The 23,001-nt window shown below is 31.4% G+C and overlaps 2 protein-coding genes across 6 annotated transcripts in view; one reads left to right on the forward strand and one right to left on the reverse strand.

Moving 5' to 3' along the window:
- The window catches only part of LOC118186504 (uncharacterized), a 443,057-nt gene that overhangs the window by 371,091 nt on the left and 48,965 nt on the right, over nt 1-23,001 (forward strand). The gene's annotated exons all lie outside the window — the stretch shown is intronic.
- LOC118186503 (G protein-coupled receptor moody-like) overlaps nt 931-23,001 on the reverse strand; it is a 59,850-nt gene continuing 37,779 nt past the window's right edge. For 2 of the 3 annotated variants that reach the window (XM_035356605.2, XM_035356607.2), the window contains exon 2: nt 931-10,755. In XM_035356605.2, the coding sequence (XP_035212496.1) occupies nt 9,596-10,582 (987 nt within the window). In that variant the 5' untranslated portion in view covers nt 10,583-10,755 and the 3' untranslated portion in view covers nt 931-9,595. Of the gene's footprint in view, nt 10,756-15,058; nt 15,367-23,001 lie in introns of those variants that run through there. The other variant, XM_035356606.2, reaches the window with a different exon arrangement.

The following is a 23,001-nucleotide window of genomic DNA, read 5'->3' on the forward strand; positions in this document are numbered from 1 at the left end:
TCGAACCACGGATCTCTCAATTACGCGCTGAACATGCAGACCACCACACCACGAAAGCATGGCAAGAAGGCGGTAGAAATACCTTATAATTTAACTAAGAAAAATTAAGAATTCTTAAAGTGAAAATAATTTTGCCTTTTGCAAAAAAAAAAAAAAAAAAAAAAAAGTCGAAAAGTGGAAATATTGCCTACGAATTAATCTGCGCAATAGGTGTCAAAAATATATTAACTTTCTAAAGAATTTATAAGCAACCAAGAAGGTGTTCCTACCTTGAATTACTCCGAACGCATAATTTCTAGAAAAAGCTACGCCTATACCCTTGCAGCCTCTGCAAAAAGCCTGGTTATAATGGCTCCAAGATTACAAGCAAAACAATTCTACAAGACTTAGAAGCAGTTGTATCATGCACTATGAAATTAGAGATCTCGTTCAAAGTATCCTTTCTTTTAATGTTTTAAATAAACATAAAATCCTTATCTTTTTTGTCACTATGGATTTTTATTAAATGCTCCCTAAGCTTGGAAGGTTTCATTGAATAATTTGACATAGTGTTATTATATAGAAAACACATAGGTAAAATACTATCTCCTGGAGATTAAATAAAGCCATACTTCAAGTATTCAACACTGTATTGTCGGCATTTCTTTTTTAGCTTACGCATACTGTTATCTGTTAAAAAGGGCAAAAAAAGGATATAAAAAATATGTGTATCAAATGTTTTATTTGCAAAAAACTACTCTTAAACATTATTAACTTTTTCAATGGAATGCTCCAGCAAAACCCTTTTGAATTAATTATTTGACATAAGGATAAAATTTCATGTAATTTTTGAATAAAATATAATTCTCAATAATTAACTTCTTTACAAAAATATGTATTAAAAATTAAAGATCTCTTCCTAAGTTTTTAATATCAATGGAAAACATGATATATAATTTTTTTCAAAAGAGATAAATTTTATTCAAATATAAACATAACAAAAGTATACTATCTGCGTAACAATACAAAAAATGCAACTATACTTCCAACTAATAATACAAAACTTCTTTTTGTCTAAGACTGGGAAAATTTGTTTATACACTTCATATCAACATAATATAGAGCTAAATTGCTGATTAGATGTACGATGTATGACTCTTTTATCATTCATAGATGTACGATGTATTATCTCTTTTATCATAATATTGTAGACAAGTTAGTGCATGTAGTGACATTATTGCGTTTCTGTATAAACCTGTTTTCGTCCATCTGCCTCGTACCATGCCATGATTGTTATTAACTTAAGTAGCTGGCGCCATCTAGAACTATTAAATCATAGACGTGAGTCAGTGGATTTTTTTTTTTTTTTTTTTATTATTATTTTCGTTTTTGAGAAATTATCTCAGTTTTTTTATTGTTATTTCTTTATTATTTTGCTGTTATATTGTTGTTAGCGTGTTGATGGAAATTGAAAGCTTAAAGTTATTAAAGTAAATTGAAAAATAACTAAGTATAACATTAAAACAAGTTATACACACCACTGTTACTGCTGTTACTGCAAGCGACAAATCAGTGGAAATAAATTTTCTCAATGTTCATTCACGAAAGGTATTACAAAGTTCAGTACTTAAGTAACATACTATATTTTAAGCACCTACCTATATTTATATTTTAATCAGAACATACAAATCGCTACTATTTTATTTACTGTTATCTATTTAAATTGCCACAATAATAAAAATTCATAACAATTCTATTATTTTAAAATAAACCTAGCGCGGACCCCCTGACGTTGTTCAGGGACCCTCAAATCAATTTTAATTTTCCACGGACTCCCTGAATGATACCGGAGACCTTCAGGGGGTCCGTAAGGACCACTTTGAGAACCACTGCTCTAAACCATACCTCTAAATCTACTGCTCTGTTTTTTGAAAAAATGAGAAATGAAACCGGAATTGAATCTATTTCCTTTAAATGCATCCCATGCAAGTCCCCTGAAGTGTCTCCTATGGATTACTGTGCATTTGGACTTTTAAAACAAGCTCTTTGCAAGGGGCATCCCAAAATATTGTGTGGACTCTGGAAGAATGTTAAGGAGGAGCGGAATAAAATCAACCTTGATGTTTTAAGAAAAGGACTTATATCTTACAAATCAAGATGTAATATGATAGAGAAATAAAAAGGCTATCAGATTGATTATATTAGAAAATAACATTTTAAGACTTGTTTCTATATAAATCTTTGCAAAATCGTTACAGAAATGTGTGACCCTCTGTATTTTGATATAAACGTTTAGTAATATATATATATGTGTGTACAGAATTATAATTTTTGTTAGCTAGTTTTTAATTTAGCTTATTACATTTCTTACAAGAATTAAATTGCGAAGATAAAACGCCAAGAACGTAAAGAACGGAATTTGTAAACATTTGGTCAATTTTTATATTTTATGATAAGTAGAGTTACTACTGTGTAGTTACGTATAATATAGAAAAAGTACCATATTTAATTATTTTAATATCGTTTAGAACAAATTTCATATATTTTGCATTAATTACTCTGCAAAGAAGTGTACTTACTAACATGGAATACAGCTTTTATTTGTGTAATCTGAATAAGAAAGGTCACTGAATATGGCGAATTTCTGGTGCTAAAATGTGCTAGTATACTTATTTGCAGCCCTGATAGCTTGCAGCTGTACTTGGTATAGCAAGTTGTTAAAACTTAAGTTTCTTTTCCACTCAAAGAATAATGCACCATTTTCCAGTTTACAGAAGGCGCTGCTTTTACTGCTTTCCTATTTTTGAGCTATCCGTGAAAGATCACTATTGCTACTTTAAAATGGTTCGTCGTTTCTGATGATGCTGTCAGATATGCAAGTAGTACAATGAAATGATTTTCAGTGTTGCTCCACATAGTCACATAATCCAGGTAGTGATCAGTATGATCCGAAAGGGTTGACTTTTGGCCCAACCTGGTCACTTTGCGATAGTTGCCTCCCTTTCAACAATCCAGTCCAAGGAAGGAATTTCATCCAGTTGTTGAAGAACTAGTGTTGAGGTGGTGTGATAGGCCCCGAAAATTTCAAGTAGCTGCTGCCTTTGAATTGAAAACAGGAATTATCTCATAGGAGAAGTAAGTTAGACAACGCAGATTAAGGCTTCGTATATGATTACACTTTCTGTAATAGTTCTATGCCAAATTTTTAACAACTTAAACGAGATACCCCATTTAATTTAATTTTGTTCCTTAGGACGATAACTCGCGTCTTTGCATTCCTAAGCAGTGGCATGCAGAATTATCTGTTGCCATGAATTAACCCGTGAATAATTAAACGGAAATAGACATCATGTGATATTTTAAGCTAAAATGATATCTTAATTTTTCAAATTGTATAACGTACTGCTTCTGTTTGTCATTAAATTTGGTGTTTACTTTGACATATTTCCTGCAATATGTTTATAAGGCTCTGTGTCACCCGATGGTTTATCGGTCATAAGGAATAAGAGCCAAGCTTTGTTGCTAAACAACCACACCTTGTTAGGCACCTTTATGTTAACTTGTTATTTGGTATACGAATGTCCCTATCAGAGTGAAGCAAATGACCTTTATCGAGGTTTCATTGAGTCACCTCAACATTGACGCACGCGGAATTTTACCCTACCTGATTGACAGCGGCTTAAACCCTTTTAAACAGGTGTGAATGGATTTAATGGCCTTTCATGTCTCTACAAAGCCTGCTATAATTGAAAAGTCTTAGTCTGAACGAAGTCTATGGAAAACCTATATAATAGTTAATATGGAGTATTTAAAATCATGTATGCAATTCAAATAAACAATTTATGCTTAAAATTGTAATATTTTGAATGAAATACGGCTTATATAATTATAGTTAGGAAAATAAAATGTAATAAACACCTGTGCTGAAAATCAGTATTTACATTTTCAATACATCTCATAAATATGTAGAAACATAACGCACAGCAACACTTGTAAATTAATATGGAGTTAATATAAGCATGAAATGTATATTTTATGCAAAATAATATTTATTAAAATATTCAACAAAAGAAAAATTAATTTAAAATACATCTATGATTAATAAATTTAAATTATAAAGCTTACAAACTATGGAAAATAAGCAACATAATAAAATTAGCTGTTTTGTGCGCACTTAGCTAAACTGCATGTAGAATAAAATTTAAATTAAATTTGATTTCAATATTTAAATGTAGTATGTCTCATATCACCTGCATAACTGATTCATCTTTAGGATTTTCATTTTGCGATTGTCAATCCTGGTAGGATATTACGACATAAGAGGCTTGACAATCATTTTATTTCTATGCCAGTTGCCCTTTCCCTCTGTATCATGATTTCAGATTGCTACGTCCATTAACTTGAAAAATAACCTTTTTTTTTATTTATTTTACTACAATACCATTTTACCAGGACATTTATGTGTAAATGAAAACATGTACTGAGTAGACATGTTAAATACTCGATACAGGATTTCATATTCGTTGTCTTGTGTTTCATTCCGAACTTATGGAGTAACTATTTTGACTGTAAATAGTAAATTTAATTTCACCGCAAATACAAATTTTAATTTGAGTAAATTTGATAACTAGTGCCCATGCATCAAATAATTGATTTCAGATTTCTTCCAAATGTTTTTATCTGCCAGCTTTTCTTTTTTTCCAAGGAAATAACGAAATGTTTATAGAACTGATTCTGAGCACAATATATTCTGAGCACAATAGAATGATTCTGAGTCATGTTACAGTGCTCAAATGAACTCTGATAAATTGATATCCGTTTGCTGTATTTTGTTATTTCATTTTCACATTAAGTGAACTATGACCACTGAGTTACATTGCTTATCATTTTCGAAATCTCTATCAAATACCCGATAAAAAAACAACAGGAAATAGCAAACGAAGTTACGGAGCAATGGGAGACATTAGCTATGTTTTACGGTTTAGATTAAAGGTCAGTAATGAAAAAGCATTAATCTGGAAAAACTTATTTAACGTTAATAGAATTGAAATGTTACTATATAAGTGTTTAAGATTAAATCATGAAATTCTAATATTTTAAAACTCCTATCTCATTTTTAATTTTGGAGACAATCCCCTTTCTCAAACGCTAGTAATATTTCTGTATATTTTAATATAACAAGTTTAATTAGTAGCGCCAAAACTGCACGAGAAGAGTTCAGAAATAAACACATTTCTCCCACATTTGACATTTTCTGACGCATAGAATTAATATCGATGATATCATGGGGGGCGACAAAGGCGAGCAAACTTCCTCTCAAACAAAATTTAGTGACCTACTTCGAAAATAGCACTTTTGCTATGGCAGCAAACTTTATTGCAGATAGATATGAATTAATCATAACTGAATTAGTCTTTCAGTTACTGCTTTCTTCTAATTTAGGAAGACGTTCCAGGGAGCTTACCAAAAGTCTCTCATCTATATATGCTGATCAAAAGCTTCTTAATATCCTGAAAAAAATTTTTAATCTGTTTTAATGGATTCCCTATCTCGTCCATTCTCAGACATAAAAGTAACGAAGGGAAAACAATAATAAATGAAACTACCAAATCTTATTAATAAGCTGCAAATCAGTAGGAAATTTATCAAGAGTAGGAGTCATAATAAGCATATTCATTTGTGAGACAGAATGAAATAGCAATTTTTTAATAATAATTTCACACTCTTCTAAAATTTTTTTAAATTATTTATTTAATTATTTGTATAACAGCAACTGTACTTGAATCATTACTCATATGCATACATAGCAGTATCCCAAAATTTGGAAGCGAAATGCATAAGAGAAAATTCCTATGCAAATGATCCACTATACATCTTCGACTCAGAAACGGCCTGAACACACAATGCTAAGAGTTAATTTGTCCGCTTATATCATAAGTTCTGATACATGTAGGTACTCAAGACAAATATCCTGTTATTTTCAAATGTCCGAAAAGGGAAGATATTGAGCCCCGTTTGAGTAATGAATTGTTTGTTTTTTTCCGTAAATGTATGATAGAAATATGGAAAATACTGAAGCAGACTTTTATGACGATAACATTTCAGATTTAGATTGTGATTGCAAGAGAGTTTAACCGTATAAGTTACCTATGAATGTTCAACCGGCTACTTTTTGTTGTTCTATCTTTTTGAACGTTTTCGAATCCCACCGGCGTTTCCAAACGGGCAGAGATATCGAAGACGACGATGATTTACGGGGAATGATAAAATCATAAAAAAATATTTTCAAACTGCTTTAATTTTAACAAGTTACACTGCGAAAAAAAAAAGGCTAGTTCTATATTTCCTGTTCTACTGGGCCGATTGACGAAATTCAAATTGCGTTTTTCATGTCTCGAAAGTGTGACTTAAGATATATATTAGATTTATATATAGCAATTTTCTAATATAGGTATTTTAGCACAAAATCGGACTTTTTTCTCAAATGATATGCCAATTTTGTTTTCTATATTTCGATTCTATGACTCAAATTACGCCTAAATATTAAATTTCGTAAACTTTGGTGCGACATTTACAGAGAAATTAAAAAATTTATCTTGACGAATTTTTTTGAGTTTGCGCCAAGAATAATTCACTTGGCGAACGTCTTAATTCACGGCAACTTATTTTCCTTTCCCTTTTTGCATTGTGAATGAGAAGAAAAAAAGTAACATCGTTCCTACTTTCAAATAGTTTTAACAAAGTGCGTAAACCACGTTTCATGTTAATATCGCTTTCAACAAATATGCCAAATTTCAAAACGTGCTAATATATAAATTCATGTATATCTTTTGAAATTTTGAGTAAAATACTCTAATTTTTTGCAGGTATGCTTAAGAGGACAGAGGTATGCTTAGAAATACATCCACTTTAAGATAATGTTAAAAATTTTACAGGCTATAATACAAAAATGCTTTTAAAAATATTAAAAATACAAATTTTAAAAATAAATCATAAAAAAGTGTGAATTATATTTGGATTAAGCCTAAATTTCGAATTCTGGAAGAAGGAATCAAATAAATTTAACAAAAACGTGACTTTAATAAATATAGATCAAATTCAATTAACATTGAGGGGCTAAAATTTTGAGAGATAATTTTTTAAAAACTACTAATGCGAATTTTATAAAACTTGGGAGTTTGGCATAATTTGAGTCGTAGAAACGAAACATAGAAAACAATTCCCCTTTCATTTCAGAAAAAGTCCGATTTTGTGTCAAAATACCTATATCAGAACAATGCTGTATATAATTCTAATACATATTCTGAGTTGCGCTTTCGAGACATGAAAAACACAAGTTGAGCTTCGTCAATCGACTTAGTAGAACTTGAGCTACAAAACTATCCCCTCTTTTTTTCCGCAGTGTATGTAATAGATGTTCGTGCTTGCCGTTATCTATCACTTGTGGTAATATTGCAAATGTAAATCCAGCGAAGGCGTGATGAAGCAATTCCTCGGTCGTTTTACTCAGTTACAGGCCAAACCTATGACCACATGTTGATGGATACTGAAAATGGTGTAAAGAAACTAATCATAAGCAGCATAAATCGGTATAACATGAGCAAAGTTTCAGGTACAGTATTGCTAGTGTCTCGAAAAAATGAACCGTTTTCTTCAATTGCGGGAAATAAAACTACAAAACAGTTGAGAAGATTCTAATTAAAGAGAAAGTTTCAGTTTAACATCCGAAATTAGATCTTGCAAATACCCGTTTAGCCGTTTTTTTTAACGTAACTTTCTTTCCGCGTAACTAATTTCTTTAACGCTTATTCTTTTGCGTTTTTTGAATGCTAAATTAGGATTTGATAAACGCTATAGCACTGCCTAAAAGCACAGCGCGGATAGTGGATACTGTGAGCTGCATGAAAACATCACGGTTCATACTTAAGCGTGGAAACTGAGCCGCTGAAACTTATTTTCCAAGCCGATACTTTTGCCCTGAGAGCTGCAATACAGCACAGTATCAAATTAGATTAGACTGCAGCAATTTACATTCATTCACCCTCAAGTTCGATGGCTATTCAAATAAAGCTCTACAAAAATGCAATTGTAAAAGGCATTCAAAAAATTTTGCTTTCAGTTCCAGAATACACTAAACCGAAAATCTAATGAGTTCATACAGATAATAATCTGCAACGAAAGAGCAACAGCTATAAGAGAAATAAAGCTTCCATGCTCTCATATAAAGGCAAATACTAAAATATACAATGACACAATAACAACGTAATTTAGAATGAGATCAACACTGGACACAGAGTGCTTAAGTACTTACCAAAAATAAGTACGAAGTTGAATAGCGGAGTACCAGAACTGATACATTTTCTTACAGTACACGGTCCATACATGAGTTATCTCTATGGCTTTGGTTTTAGAGTGCATAAGTACTTACCAAAATTAGGTATTAGGTATTTCTTGAAACCAGGCAAGATATGCAACGCCTTCGCCGGGAATCGAACCACGGGCTTCTGGAATAAGCGCCCAGCGTGCAGACCACCACACCACGAAGGCATGCCAAGAAGGGGGGAGGAAATACCTTATACGTGAATCAAGGTGCTTCAACTTCTTCTACTGCTGCCAATAATAAATTGTCAAATTTGAGTACACCTTTAAATTATTATAATGTAGATATTCTTCAACGGTGTCTGTCTAGTGAAGAAAACTCATCAGTTGTGTACACAAAATTTAAAAATATTAGAAACTAGTCCTACGCATCTAAACTCAGCGGCCATTTGCAACAAATGGAACAGACAGTCTCCTGTCAATTTTTTAAAATTTAATATGGTACCTCACGCTTATATTATTTGCGATATAAATTTGTAGATAAATTCTGCAAATGGAATGATTTAATCTATTTTTCCCATTAAACTGTACTATAAATCACTTTTCTATTTTAGTACTTTAATTATCATATCCATTTTAAATAAAAGCTTACTCTATAAAACCTTATTTTAATTGTAATTAATTTCAACATGAAATAGTTTAAAAACGCAATACTAGTTAATCTGAAGAGTATCTCGGGAATTGATATTATAAGTATCTGAAGGACCTCTAAAGTAGCTGCTGCAGTAGTGCACTGTTGTGAAAGGATCTTACTTCAGAGTTGGATGAGTTTCAGTATTATAGCTTTTAGGAATTAAAATTTTGGACCCAGATTTCTGTCTTTGGATCTTGTTAAAATTCGAAACTTGGTGGTCAAATTTCATGATTGAATTGTACAAAATATTGTTAAATGTATTTCTTATATGATGCGCATTACAACGTCATTGTGTAAAGTTTGCTGAGTTTAAAATTTTACACAGATTCTATAGATCAGGAATATATAATTGCATTATAATATATAATACATTCAAGGGAAGTAAAAACGGAATTACACTTGAGATGCTAAGGAAATGATTCAAATACATTAATGTCAAAATATATAGTTTTAAAATTACCTCTGTAGATAGCTAACTGCACTGTTAACAAATATTGTTGTCGTAAATAGTTGCACTGTTTTAAGTTTTCTTCTTATAATTTATACAATATTACCATTCATTATTCCCTCATAGAAACTAGCTGATAAAATATACAGTATACTTTAAATGTCAATTCTCCTGTAACAAAAAAGATCTTTGTAAGCTGCCTTATATTCCTCACTAAATGCTGCATAAATAACAGGATTGATGATACTTGAGAAGAAAACGCCTAGATACCCGAAAACATTCAAATAAGGAAATGCGTCTTCTTTCCTGAAAATTTTCACAAAAGATACAGGTAAATAACACACAATAAATGTGAAGAATAAAACAAGCATTATCTTCAGGACTTTCAATTCCTTTTTCTCTTGATTGTAGAAGAAAACGAAACGATTTTTTAATGTATCGTAATACTGCATAATATGACTTGTTCTGTTTTCTGATTTTCTGCATTCAGTATTCATTTCAATAGTATTTCTAGAGTGTTTAGATGCTTTATGTACGACATGATAAATCCTTGTGTAGCAAACAATAATAACGAGAGATGGTATAGAAAAGGCTGCAACATAAAAGGTTATTTTTGGTGACTTTCCATTCACTATTAAGATAGTGCAAGTTCCTACCCGAGGATCATATCCTAGTTTTCCCCATACTTCTATGAGAGGAAATAGCAATAAAAAAAGTGAAGCAATCCAAATCATTATGATTATTATAGCCATGTTACGGGTACTGTATACACGATTATAAATTCTTGGATGTACTATTAGAATATACCTATTTAGGGTAATGGCAATGATCGTGAAGACTGAAACGGCTCCATTAGAATAACGAACAAGAGGAAACATCTTGCATAGAGTTTCACCGTAGTTCCACCCCCTTTCAAGAAACGTTACTGCGGACATTGGCATAGAAAATCCACTTAGTAATATATCTGATACGCAAAGGTTAACAATGAAAGCTGTGGTGGCATTCCTCAGTTTCTTAGACTTGCATAGCGCTCCGATGGTTATGCAGTTGCCAGTAACTCCCAGTACGGCAAACAGGAGAAAAAATGTCACAGCAAAGTCTAAAAGCTTAGGTGGATAGTTATCAAATATTGTATAATTCATAATTTTCCCAAAATTATTTGGCTGTTACTTTCAAGAAACTGTACCATGCATTTTTACATATGGTATCACAAGCATAAAACTCCTTTCTGAAGCCGGATGCATAGTTCTTCTTGTACAACAGGACATCGTTTAGTTTGGCAATACATTAAGGTTTCTTTCCATAAGTATTATTCCTGTATAAAAGAAACATATATTTAATTCTTCAGGATAAAAATAGAAAGGTATGTAGTTTATTTTATTAAAACATCAAATCTCATTTCCGTTGAAACTTACCTTGAGTGAAAACCTTTTTCAACTAAAAACGTATCTTCTTACATATATATATATATATATATGCAGGGTGTCCCTTAACTGTTGCGACAAACTTCTGGGGGATGTAGGGCACATCATGAGAATTAAGAATTGCATAGGAACCCATGCCCGGAGAAGTCGGGGATAAGCAGAGGTAGAAGATGGGAAATGAAACAAGAGAGTGATTAATTTAAAGCATTTATTGGACATGAATACAAATGGTGTACGGCAGCTTGAATGTTACAACAGATGCTCGAAGTTTGCACCATCAAACGCCAAACATGCCTGACACCGACGGACCATTGATTGCCGGATACGTTCAAACACACCGGGAGTTTCTTTGATTGTACCAGCTGCGTAGGCAAGTTTTGCCACGAGATCCATTTCACACACAACAGGATTGTGATACACGACACTTATGATGACTCCCCACAAAAAGAAATCAAGGCTCAATAAATCCGCTGAGCGTGAGGACCATGGAACCTGTCAACCACGCCCAGTCCATCGATGCGGGAATGATCTGTTCAAATGGCTACAAACATCCAGTCGAAAATGAGCAGACGTTCCATCATGTTGGAACCACATGTTTACAAGCTCTACGTTCGTATAGCGTTCCATGTTCTTTGTATGGTGCCTACCCCTCGAATGAGGCAATACTCACTTTCCACTAGCACTCTCCTGTACAACACGCCCTGCCAGACAGCGTACAATGACGTTTCTGGGCAGGGTTTCCTATGCAATTCTTAATTCTTATGATGTGCGCTATCTCCCCCAGAAGTTTGTCGCAACATTTACGAGACATCCTGTATAATATATATATATATGTATGAGTATAAAAAATAAAAATAAAAAAAAGATTTACTTATAAACTAGTTTTGAATTTCGCTTTATATTTTGATCTGAAGCCTGAAAAGAGCGATTATTCCTTGACCGTTTACAGAAGTATGCATCCTTCATTTTATTAAACAATCTAGAAATATTTTTTTATATTGTTTCATTTATAAATTTGAACAACTGTTAAAATTTAAAACATAGTAACAAATTTAATCATACTAACAGCTGTCTTATTATAAAATTACTATCTAAATCTGAAATAAAATAGAAATAAATAAGTTAATATGTAATTCTATAAAAAAAAGTATATAAAGAAAAATATGTATCTAAGGTGTCATAAATTAAATTCGAAAAAAACTTTATAAAAAAACCCTGGGAATTTTACTTGATCACATATCATCAGCAATAAAAAATTAGTTCTCTCTTGAAGATATATGAATCAGGCTTCAAATATTATAAGAACAAAGAAGTAAAACCTTTTATCAAAGATATTAAAAATTAATATTCGAAAACATATGTTAATAGACCTCAACCTGTATTGTATCAAGACGTTTACGTATATGGTGCAACAGTAAAATTCTGTAAATGCTCATGAACAAAAATGTATTTCTTATAGCAGGGAAAAACTTTTTTGTATTCCTTCGAGGTAAAACCAGTTGTATCTAATCCGTGTTTGGTAACGACCGTACGGTTCCTGAAAATTGGGGGCAAAATCCTCTTTCTGTAAGTTATGGGGGATCCTCGTAACATAGTTTTGAACGTCTGAAATACCCAAAAATTTATTCCTATTTTTAAGGCTCGTTTCGAATTCGGAAACAGAAAGAAATCTGTTGAAGTAAGATCAGGCAGTAGTTACAGCTCTTCTGCAGGCTATAAACATTTTAATGACGAAGATCGAAAATCGCTTGCATTTTCTGGCCATGTATAATATATTCTTTGCCATAAAATAGTCAGAACATACTTTTACCCATGGTTAGCATTCAATGATGCTCTTTCTGTCTATCATCTTTTTAATATTTTCAATGTTTACGTTAGTTGGAAAGGTCGTAAACCTACCACTTTGAGCCGCGTCTTCAATGAAATACCATCTCTAACACTGTAAATGTCCTTTGAAGATGCGGCTTCATCTTATTAAAATGGTTTCAGTATGTTATTGCAGATTGACTAAGCTAGAAACAGAATATCCACTTCTCGTATCCTATGACGTCATTCTTCAAACTTTATTGTCGTACTTTGTGTAATTTCATAAAATCCAGATTAAAATTTGTTACCTGATACAATGAAAAAGAAAAGGAATTCTTGAACGACAAATTCAGTATTGTGTTAGAGTATCGGTGATATATCCAATTTCTAGATTGAAATGATACATGTTACTAGATATTATGAAAAAATCCAATTAAATACATATATTTGTTTTCTGTTGTAGAGACATTACGTTATTTTTAAGCAGAAGAAATGCAAAATGAGCAATGCACTCGCCGGTAATCGAACCCTGAACTTCTCGAATCCGCGTCCGGTATGCTTCCAATTGTACCAGGAAGGCATGCGGAAAGAAGGAAGAAAACACTTTATAGCCTTTCTCCTGAAAGTTGTAACTGAAAAATGTCGAAATTTCCAATGCGCTTCTCTTCAAACGTTTGTCCAACTTGATGCTACTTAATGCATTTTATGTTACTAAGATTCCTGCCTCTCAATTATCTCCTTATTGCACAATAAATGTACTTTTTTTCTGATGGTTTTGATTATATATAAATGTCCGCCAGAAATATTGCTGGGAAAGCTTTACCATGAAATTAGAGTTAAAGACCTCAGTGACAAAACATAGAATTGGAAGCAGTTCTCATTTTCAGATTTCCATATTTGGTACACGTCCTACCATGGAGATGCAGAGAATCACAGAACTCAATACATTTTTTTAATTGAAAATAATATTTTGTCGGTATGCCTCCTACTGTCATTTCCACGAATCCTATTAGCAATCTCAGCAATTTCAGCCTTCCATACAATCTATTTTTCGAATATCTGTTTTAGTCCGAAACGCCCAACTAAAACACATATTATAATATAAAAATAAATCATATAAAAATGAAATCCCTTTCTAATTAAGGATGTGACACATTTGGTCAGGGTATTCCTAAGCCTAGTGCATGAATAAAATTTGGATCTGAAATTCTCAGGTACTATATGCAATCTGAGATAATACATTTCCAAACAGATACAGTTGACTTTCTTCCTTTCGCCGGAAAGGCTGGGAAGCAGTAAGAAAACGTTTAACTCAGAGGTTTCTTTTCGAAACTATAGATTCACCAACAATCTGATCCCATAAACTTTTGACTGCACTGTGACTAACAGTCAACATGTTTTGCCTTGTGAAATTCTTATTTCTGTCCAGCAGCGGCTAGCTATGTTAATATTTATGGCTTTTTCAACCAAGTTAAGAATTAACTTAAAACATCGTAGAAAATATTGCAGGCATTTGTTTCTGCACCGAATAGCTGATAAGCCTTTTACGAAATCCAAGTTTTCATGCGTACGAACAATATCGGAGTTCGGAAGCTCTACGATTAAAATTTAAATCCTAATCTTCATTTGTGTAAGGGCTTTTCTCAGGAAGATGAAACTATTTCTTCGTTAACTTTTGATGGGTCGTTTATTTTTAGCAAATTAGTTTTAAAGTATCCTAACTGTTACTGTGCTTCTAATTTCGTGATTTTCCTGGAATTTTATTTCAGAGCTAACATTCGGTGGAAGAACACATTACATTGTACTATTATCGACTCTCATAACAATTTTACTTTCATGACAATTTTACTCTCATAACAATTTCCATAACAATCATACTCTCATAACAATTTATTTAGTTATTAACAATTCCATAACTTTTATATGAAACTTTGAACTGACTATTAAGTGGATAAAACGCCGAATATTGGTATTTCATTGTGGGCACGTTATAACTCGGTGGGTTAGCTGCTTAGAATTTTTAAATTTCCTCAACTATAATGTAAATGAGATACAGTTTCAATTAGGAATTCTTCTAAGGAGATATTTTTCTGAAGGAAAGCTAGCCCTTGGGTGCTGTATTCAATTCACTAAGCAGTCTCCCCTTAATAAACAATCCAGTTCAAGGGTGTCAAGCTCGATTTTGAGGAAAGATGCTAAGTTCCAAATGTGTGTCGAAAAACAGATTTCATTATGAATTTTCTTCCCACAGAATCAATGTTATCTAAGTCAATATTTACCCGCTAAAATGAAACATTGCCAATGATAAACATAACACTATTGCTCATAACAGTAATCTATTTACTGAACTTGTAATAAATTTAAAAGGAAAAAAAATTATATACTTACAAACTTCAGTTCAGAATTATCTTCTTCATTTTAACCAGTATGTATATAAAAGTTCTTCCAGGAAAAATAATTAACTTACATGATTTTAGCCTCTTGAATGAAAGCGCAACTTGAATGAAAACGAAAATTAATCATAGGGAAAGTGAACAGAAATACGCATTTCCTATTGCAGAAGGGGAGGGAAGAAAACTTGATTCTATTGTTGAAATCTTCCAGTAAAACTAATAAATCTCTTAAAGGGAAAAAAGTGGGGGTGTAATACAATTTCTTTAACATAGTTTTCTCCTTGAAGGATATTACTCAAGCTGAGTCATAAGAGGTTTTTCTAAAGGGAAATCGAAACTTGTTGCCGGAAATTACTTTTTATTTTCATGTATCACGTGCCGCATACGATAAGAGAAAACGACTGGCAATAATCCTCTAGATATCTCAATTCATATAACAGCACCTGGATTCATATTATAGCCATTATTGGCTAAAAGGATATGTAGTAAAACAAATCAAAGAAAAATGAAGAAATTCTCGCTAAGAATAATAGATCATGTTTTTGTTTCTGAGAAAATATCAATAAAAATTGCGAGAACAGGATATACTTGTAATGCATTTAATAAAGTGACTCCTTCTTCTTTTCATATTATAAGTCGAAATTTTCCACAGAATTCTATGAATAAGTGAATTTTAAATATCTTCCAATTTTATTACATTCCTTTTCGATAATCCGCCACGCTTGGCCTGCATTATCGTATAGACAATGTTCGACTGTCAAATGAAATGGGATATCGGACGTTATCTGAGTGATGTGGTAGAAGCTATTTTGTTACTGCTATGTTTTGTATTGTGAGATTGAAAAACTTCTAAACAAATGTATAACTCGAAAATGTATTTAACATGCCAGATAATTAGGAGACAGAATGTGCATAATCTATTAATTCTAACTGGTTTCCGTATTAGAATCTACACTGCAGCTATTACATATATGAAATGTCTTGAACAGAGTTTAGGTCCTCCAAAATTACAAAGAATTCGATGATTTCTCCAGTGTTATAATTATTGTAACGCTCTGGAAATTTCGCAGATACCTAACACCCTGACAACGTTACATTAAATGGCATCAGTTGAAATTTTTTCTCGTTATTCTTAATTTATTTAGGGATTAAATGTATTACACTGTTCAATGTATTGTAATTGAGTTACTTAATTTTTCTAACATTTGTCGTTTTCACGCTATCTATTTCAAATATTGCCAGGTGGCCAGCTTGTAGACCTTTATAGACTTATATCCATATGGGGATTATACATACCGAATTATCAAATGTGTCAATTATCAGATTTTTCATATGTTCCCAGCTCCTATTTAAAGAAAATATTCTGCATCAGCAGATTTGTTGTAAAGTTATCGAAGTGCAAGCTTTCATTTTATTATGCTTTAAATAAAATGATATGTCAAAAAAAAAAAAAAAAAAAAAAAAAAAAAAACTAAAACCGTATCACTATATTTAAGTTACTAAAAATTATAATTTTATTTTCCGTTGTTCACTTTTAGTTATTCACTTTCGTTGCTCATTATTACTTCTGTACAACTAAAATTCTCATCCGCTACAAATTTTAAATAAATAAATGGATGAAACAAAATAAATAAAGGAAAAAACTTCGCTAAATTTTAATCGAAATGCCAAATTTTCAGTGCTAACATATTTGGTTCTGATCGTCTAAGGCTTGTAGTTGTAAATTACATTTGTGTTAATTTCAATGAAGGTTATTTATATTTTTTGCGTACTTTTTTATGCTGTTGGATTAAACGTGATTTGGGGTTAACCGTGGATGTTGACCGTTATATTACCTCGGTTAATTTGGAAATCTACTGTATTATCTTGTAATACAGCCTATGATTACGTTCAAAAGCTAGAGTGTGTTAGTGCTGCCATCTATATTAAAAAGATAATGATATTATTTGGGTTTGGTCCATAGGCTTTCGGAAAAGGGGAAAAACTTGAAACAAATATTGAAAGAAATCTTTTTGATATGAAACTTTCTCTTGTAAGAATGCTATTGTTTGATTTATGCTAACTTCGAAATAATTCTTAGGCGTACCGCTTGGACTTTTCAACGCACTTTGGCTCTTTGAAGATTGGGTACATTTTATTACTCATGTTGTTTGTTCTAAGAGTTTGGAAAAAGTACTGATTCAACTGTATGCTGAATAACACAACTGTGCGATGGCAGTTTCTTAAGCAGAGCCCTTACAAAGAGTAAAAAGAATAATGAATAGTCCCTGTAAGCAACGGATATATTATATTTTATTTTCAATGCTTAAGAAATGCATTTTCTTTAAAATGCTGTTTAAAATCTTGCCAGTCCGATATCTGCAGCTTAATATTTAAAAGTATTGCCACAAGAATTTATGAACACAAAACTATCTGCTCGTAGACCTATAAGGTATCAGTCTTATTTAAGTAAGACAGCTTAACATGAAAGATCTTGTTTACTTATAAAACATTTTGGCAAGGAAGAATGAAGTCCTTCATATGAGACCATTCGATATTTCGATCGATACGGTAAAAAATACTGCAGTTACTTATAGTAAATAATTTGAGTTCAAATTAAATAAGTGGTTTTTTTTTTTCCTTATTACGTGCTCTGCCCTTAGGCACTACACGGAGAGGGAGGGATACCCCGTGGAGGTCTTTTTAAGGGAAACTGGCTCGTTTCCACGTTACATATGGGAAAAACTACGAAAACACCCATGCAGCCACCTCGTTCGCCGGGATTCGAACTCCGGACCGAACTACCAGTATTCAGCGTTTTTTACCGCTGGGACGCTGGTGGGCCTAAATAAGGGCTTGCATTTGAATTTTTTCTTGTTTTATTAATTTATTCTTTTTATTAGTTTTGTATATTTTGAAAGGAAAAAAAGTGTCTTTCATCATACATGTTAATTATTAAAAAGCTGAGAAATCTAAACATGCAGTCTTAATATAGCGAGAGAAAAAAAAAATACAATGGAATTATTTAGCATACACTATACACTCCTTCGCCCCCCTCTCCGAAAGAAAAAGATAGTCCTTAACAACTACACTGTAAATTCAAAGATCATGTTGTCTAGACGTTTTCTTGAGAAATAAATGTTAAACAACTCATTTTGAAACAGCCATTTAATTCACTCCAGCTTTTGATACTCAGTCTGCGAGCTCGAATAAAATAAAAGGAACTAATTCATTCCACCGTGAATCCAAGGAACTTAGGCAGTGCAAGAAGTGGGAGGAATCGCTAAAGTTTTTTTTTTTTTTTTTTAATTTTATTTTCATCTTGCATCATGATTAAAAAAATGATGAACTGATCTTTCTTTAGTAACTGTTTCAGTTTGATTAATTACTTACTCAGTTATTTACAATAAAAAAAAATGGGACAGTTCTATATATTCCGTTTTACAAGGCCGATTGAGAATATTTAACTTTTTCATGACTCGAAAGCGCGATTTATTTTAGATTTATATATACCATTGTTCTAACATAAACAAAATGGAAAGTAGGACTATTTTAGAATCGTTCGCCAACATAAACAAAACGGAAAGTAGGACTATTTTAGAATCTTGCGCCTTGGCTGCAAAGATTTAATAATCAAATTAATAAAATGAAGATAACTTCTATTAAAAGTGCAAATTAAGCCCAAAACTCAATTTCAGTTTGAAGTTAACATTAATTCTAGTCAAATATCCAATTTAAGAACCAACCAAAATGTTCAGAAATAAATTTAAAGTTTTTAAAGAATAATTAATAAATGTTTTATAAAGGAAATAAAATTTATTGGAAAATGAAAATAAGAAAATGAATATGAAAAATTCATAAATGGAAGTGAGAAACTGAATAGTCGATTATATGTTAATCGGTCTTAGTAAGGTTAAGTATGACTATCTTCACTTAAGTAATTAATCATCGCACTATTAACATTTTTGAAAGAAGAAGAAGAGAATTTAAATTCAAATCTATTAAGTTAATCAATCTGAACTCTAGTATTTCTAAAAAGGTAATAGGAAATACCTTTCTTGTTAGAAGTAATAGGAAATACATTTCTTGTTAGAAATAATATAAAATACCTTTTTTTTTTTTTTTTCTTTTTTTTAACTTTAAAAATATTAGGAATATATGTACAGAAATTAAACATATTAAAAGTTAAATTTCTATGCTGATTAACACCCTAATGGATACTTAAAATTTTGTCAATTTTTATCTCAAAAAGACTCATTAATTTTAAAATATAATCTTTTAGTTTAGGTGATATAAAGGTATTATCCGAAACCTTTAAAAAGAGGGTAAAGTTGGATAGCTTAGACTGGAAGATTTTTACAAATGTATGAATGTAAAATATTCTCTAAATTACTTTCTATTTCTCGCTTTTACTAACAAAAACCAAATCATTTCCTAAGTCGCATTTACAACTCAATTTGCGTGAAGAATTTTATCTTTTCTTTTTTACTATCTGATTTCTGCTTTATGACTTTTGCCAGAGATTTTTAAAAATATTTTCACTTGCTGTCAAATTAAAAGCTACTAGTAGCACTATCTAGTCATTCCATAGCTCACTACCAGTTTCCCCTACTTACTAATTTCACAGCCGGTCTTAAATCTAACGAATGCAACAAAACACTTCAGGAAAAAAAAGAAAAAAAAACCCGTTAGTATGTTATGTTTGTTGTATTGAAGCAAGTTAAACGAAATTTTTAAAAAAATCTGGCCTATTTTATTAATTTACATAAGACAATATTCGTTAAATTGAATATTATTGTAATATTTTTGTAGCATAGAGTATTTTCTTTTTGTTAACGTTTTATTTACATGTTTGGATATGTTCAATTTATTATTGGTTACTTGCATACTTGTCCTAGCGTTTTTTACATTTTCAAATTACTAAATAACTAGTGTAGTTTACATAATGTAGGAAATGCAGAAAGTAGTTTACATAATGTAGGAAATGCAGAAAGGAGTTTACATAATGTAGGGAAACTCTTAATATGCATATAGGTTAGCAAATTTTGGTAAATTAATAATTATTAAGATATAAAAAAAATTCGGTATTAATTAAATTTGGAATATATTTATTATCTCTATTTTTATTAAACTTACTTGATTCCTTCTTTCACAGTTCAAAATTCAAGTTCAATCCAAATAATTCGCAGCTATTATTTTTATTTATTAGTCCAAAGGGATTTGAATCCCGAAGGACTATTAGTTTCGTTTTGGCATTTTTCGTCGGACTCATAAATGTCGGTTCACTTTTCAAACTGTTGCCACAAAATGTTAGAGTCCTGCATTATATTTGAAGAAATTAAATAATGAAAAATCTGCATAATTGTATGTATATTTCTCGTATTGTGATAAAACAACGGTACATAGAGTCATCGAATTTTGAATAACGTAATCCTCCAACGAATATGAGCATGTGGAAGACCAAATTTGAAATTTGAAATTTGTTTTAGGATCGATTTCCTATTTTTTAAAACTTTGACGAATTTTTGATTAACAAACTCAAGGATTTCAAAGCGACCAATGGCAACGTTGTGCAGAAAAAACATTTTTATCTCCAGCGCGTGAGTCTCTGTATCGGAAATTCTAAAGATATGCTCGTTTTAAAACTATTTTGCGATATTGCTGTTGCACTGGATCTTATGGTTTAAGTGCGAGGAATATGATATTTAATAAAGAATGGTAACACACAAAATGTTAAAAAACGCCCCTTTGGACGTAATTTAAAATCTGAAACATTTCAGATTTTTTTTTTAGTTTTTTTTTTTAAATTTGTATTACTAAAGTAATTTTTACAAATTTTTCGAAAAACCTTTCAGATGTAGCCTATAACATTTTAAAAATCACCTTAAAGTATACAAATTTCTAAGCATACCAGCAAAAAATTAGATATTTTTTAATTAAATATTTCCAAAGATATACGTGAATTTATATATTGGCATATTTGCTGTAGAGTTTTGAAATTTGGCATATTTGCTGTAAGCGATTAATAACTCCAAATGTGATTTACGCACTTTGTTAAAATTATTTGAATGAACAATGCACTGTTTTCCCACTCGTGCACAGGAAAAACTCAAAGGAAAATAAGTTACAATAAATTAAGAATTTTGTCAATCGAATTATTCTTATGAAGATATTTTTTTAATTTCTCCGGTAAGTTTCTCACTAAATTTTACAAAATTTAATTTTTGGGCATAACTTGAATCGTACAGATAAAATATGGGGTGGGGAATCTAATGTTATTTTAGAAAAAGTCCGATTTTATATCAAAATATTTGTACCTATATTAGAACAATGCAATATATATATATATATATATAACATATCCTACGTCGCGCTTTTGAGACATAAAAAACGCAAGTTACATTTCGTAGTCCAATAGAAATCGTAAAAATCGTTTACGTCAAAATACCTACATTATAACAATTCTATTTATGCATATATATATATATATAATATATCCTACGTTGCACTTTCCAGACATGAAAAAAGCAAGTTAAATATCGTAGCCCAGTAGAACAGAAGAACTGTCTTTTATTTATTTTTTTTGGCAGGGTGTACCTATTATACGAGTTAATTGTACTTCAGGTATATCACTCTCTTCAAAGTAATACCGATTATGATGCGGTTTACTTCCGCAGCAGTTTCTTTCTTTTTTTTTTTTTTTTTTTTTTTTTTTTTTTTTTTTTTGTTTTGTTCTCTTTTCTTATAAACATTTTACACACGCACACTATTCATTTCCTTTTTATTGTATCTATAGTATAGATGTTGATATGTTCTCACTCGACACATATAAATTTTAAATTCATAAGTAAGTTGAAACACTAAGGTTAATATTTCTTAAAGCGATGTGATCTAATGGTGTAGAAGTTACTTTCTAAATTCAGGGAGTAATCATCCTGACTGCTATCAGCTAACACAAACACGGGTCAAAATTAATCAGATTAGAATTTAACAGAGAATTAAAAATAAAAATGTTGATTGCTTTTTCAATAAATTATAGCAATCAAGTGACCTTGCCCTTTTATAAATGATTCGAAGTTCATGTACCACCTGGGATAGCAACGGGACTTAACGCAGCCTCGGCCCAATACTGCTTATCTTCCAAGTGCAAATAGATCGATCGACGAGAAGAATCGCTAACAGCAAGGAAACTCTTTACGCAACAAAGCATGAATAACAGTTAACAATTCCTAGTATTTATACTTGGGCGGAGAATATCTGCAGCGACAAGCAAACGAAAACTAAAATGGAGCAGGTGCAATCAGCAAGGTACTAAGAAATTCTCCCCCTCCCTTGAGAATTGTATCTTCGCAGCATAATTTAAATAGCAATTCAAAATACTACAACAACTGAAAATTAACACTAGAAAAATACCTCACCCCGTATAATAGTAACAGGACAGTAAGAGCAAAACTATTCTAATTTAAGCATACTACTATCCAGTTTGTATGTACTTGATAAAAATAATATTGTAAAGCAGTTTAAAATGACATTGAAAATCCAGTCAGTGTGTAAATGAATTACAAGTTTACTTTGATTACCTCAGTAAAAGTATTGCAAATATGAATTCAGATAATGTTTAAATGTACACATAACTGTCATGATTTTATGTAACTATCATATGTAAATTGTACAAGATAATGTTTGTATTTAACATATCTATGCTTATAAACAAGCCTTGTATGCCTATGTAATATTTATATTTATATATTTACACGGAAGAAATATTCCCTTCTGCCAGGCTGACTGTAAACACTGTAAGACTTTTACAACAAAGTCAGGTTAGTGGTTATCTCAGGCGGCGCTCAGTATTTATACTTCTTGTGTGTGCTTTACATTTGCATAACTTTCCAACGTGAGTGAATATTTGTATTGAATCAGAAAGAGGGCAGAACAATATTTAACACAAATCTGTTAGTA

This window comes from Stegodyphus dumicola, chromosome 5 (genome assembly GCF_044657685.1).
Source record: "Stegodyphus dumicola isolate Sdum_Otavi_A_Nest chromosome 5, ASM4465768v1".
NCBI classification, from domain to species: Eukaryota; Metazoa; Arthropoda; class Arachnida; order Araneae; family Eresidae; genus Stegodyphus; species Stegodyphus dumicola.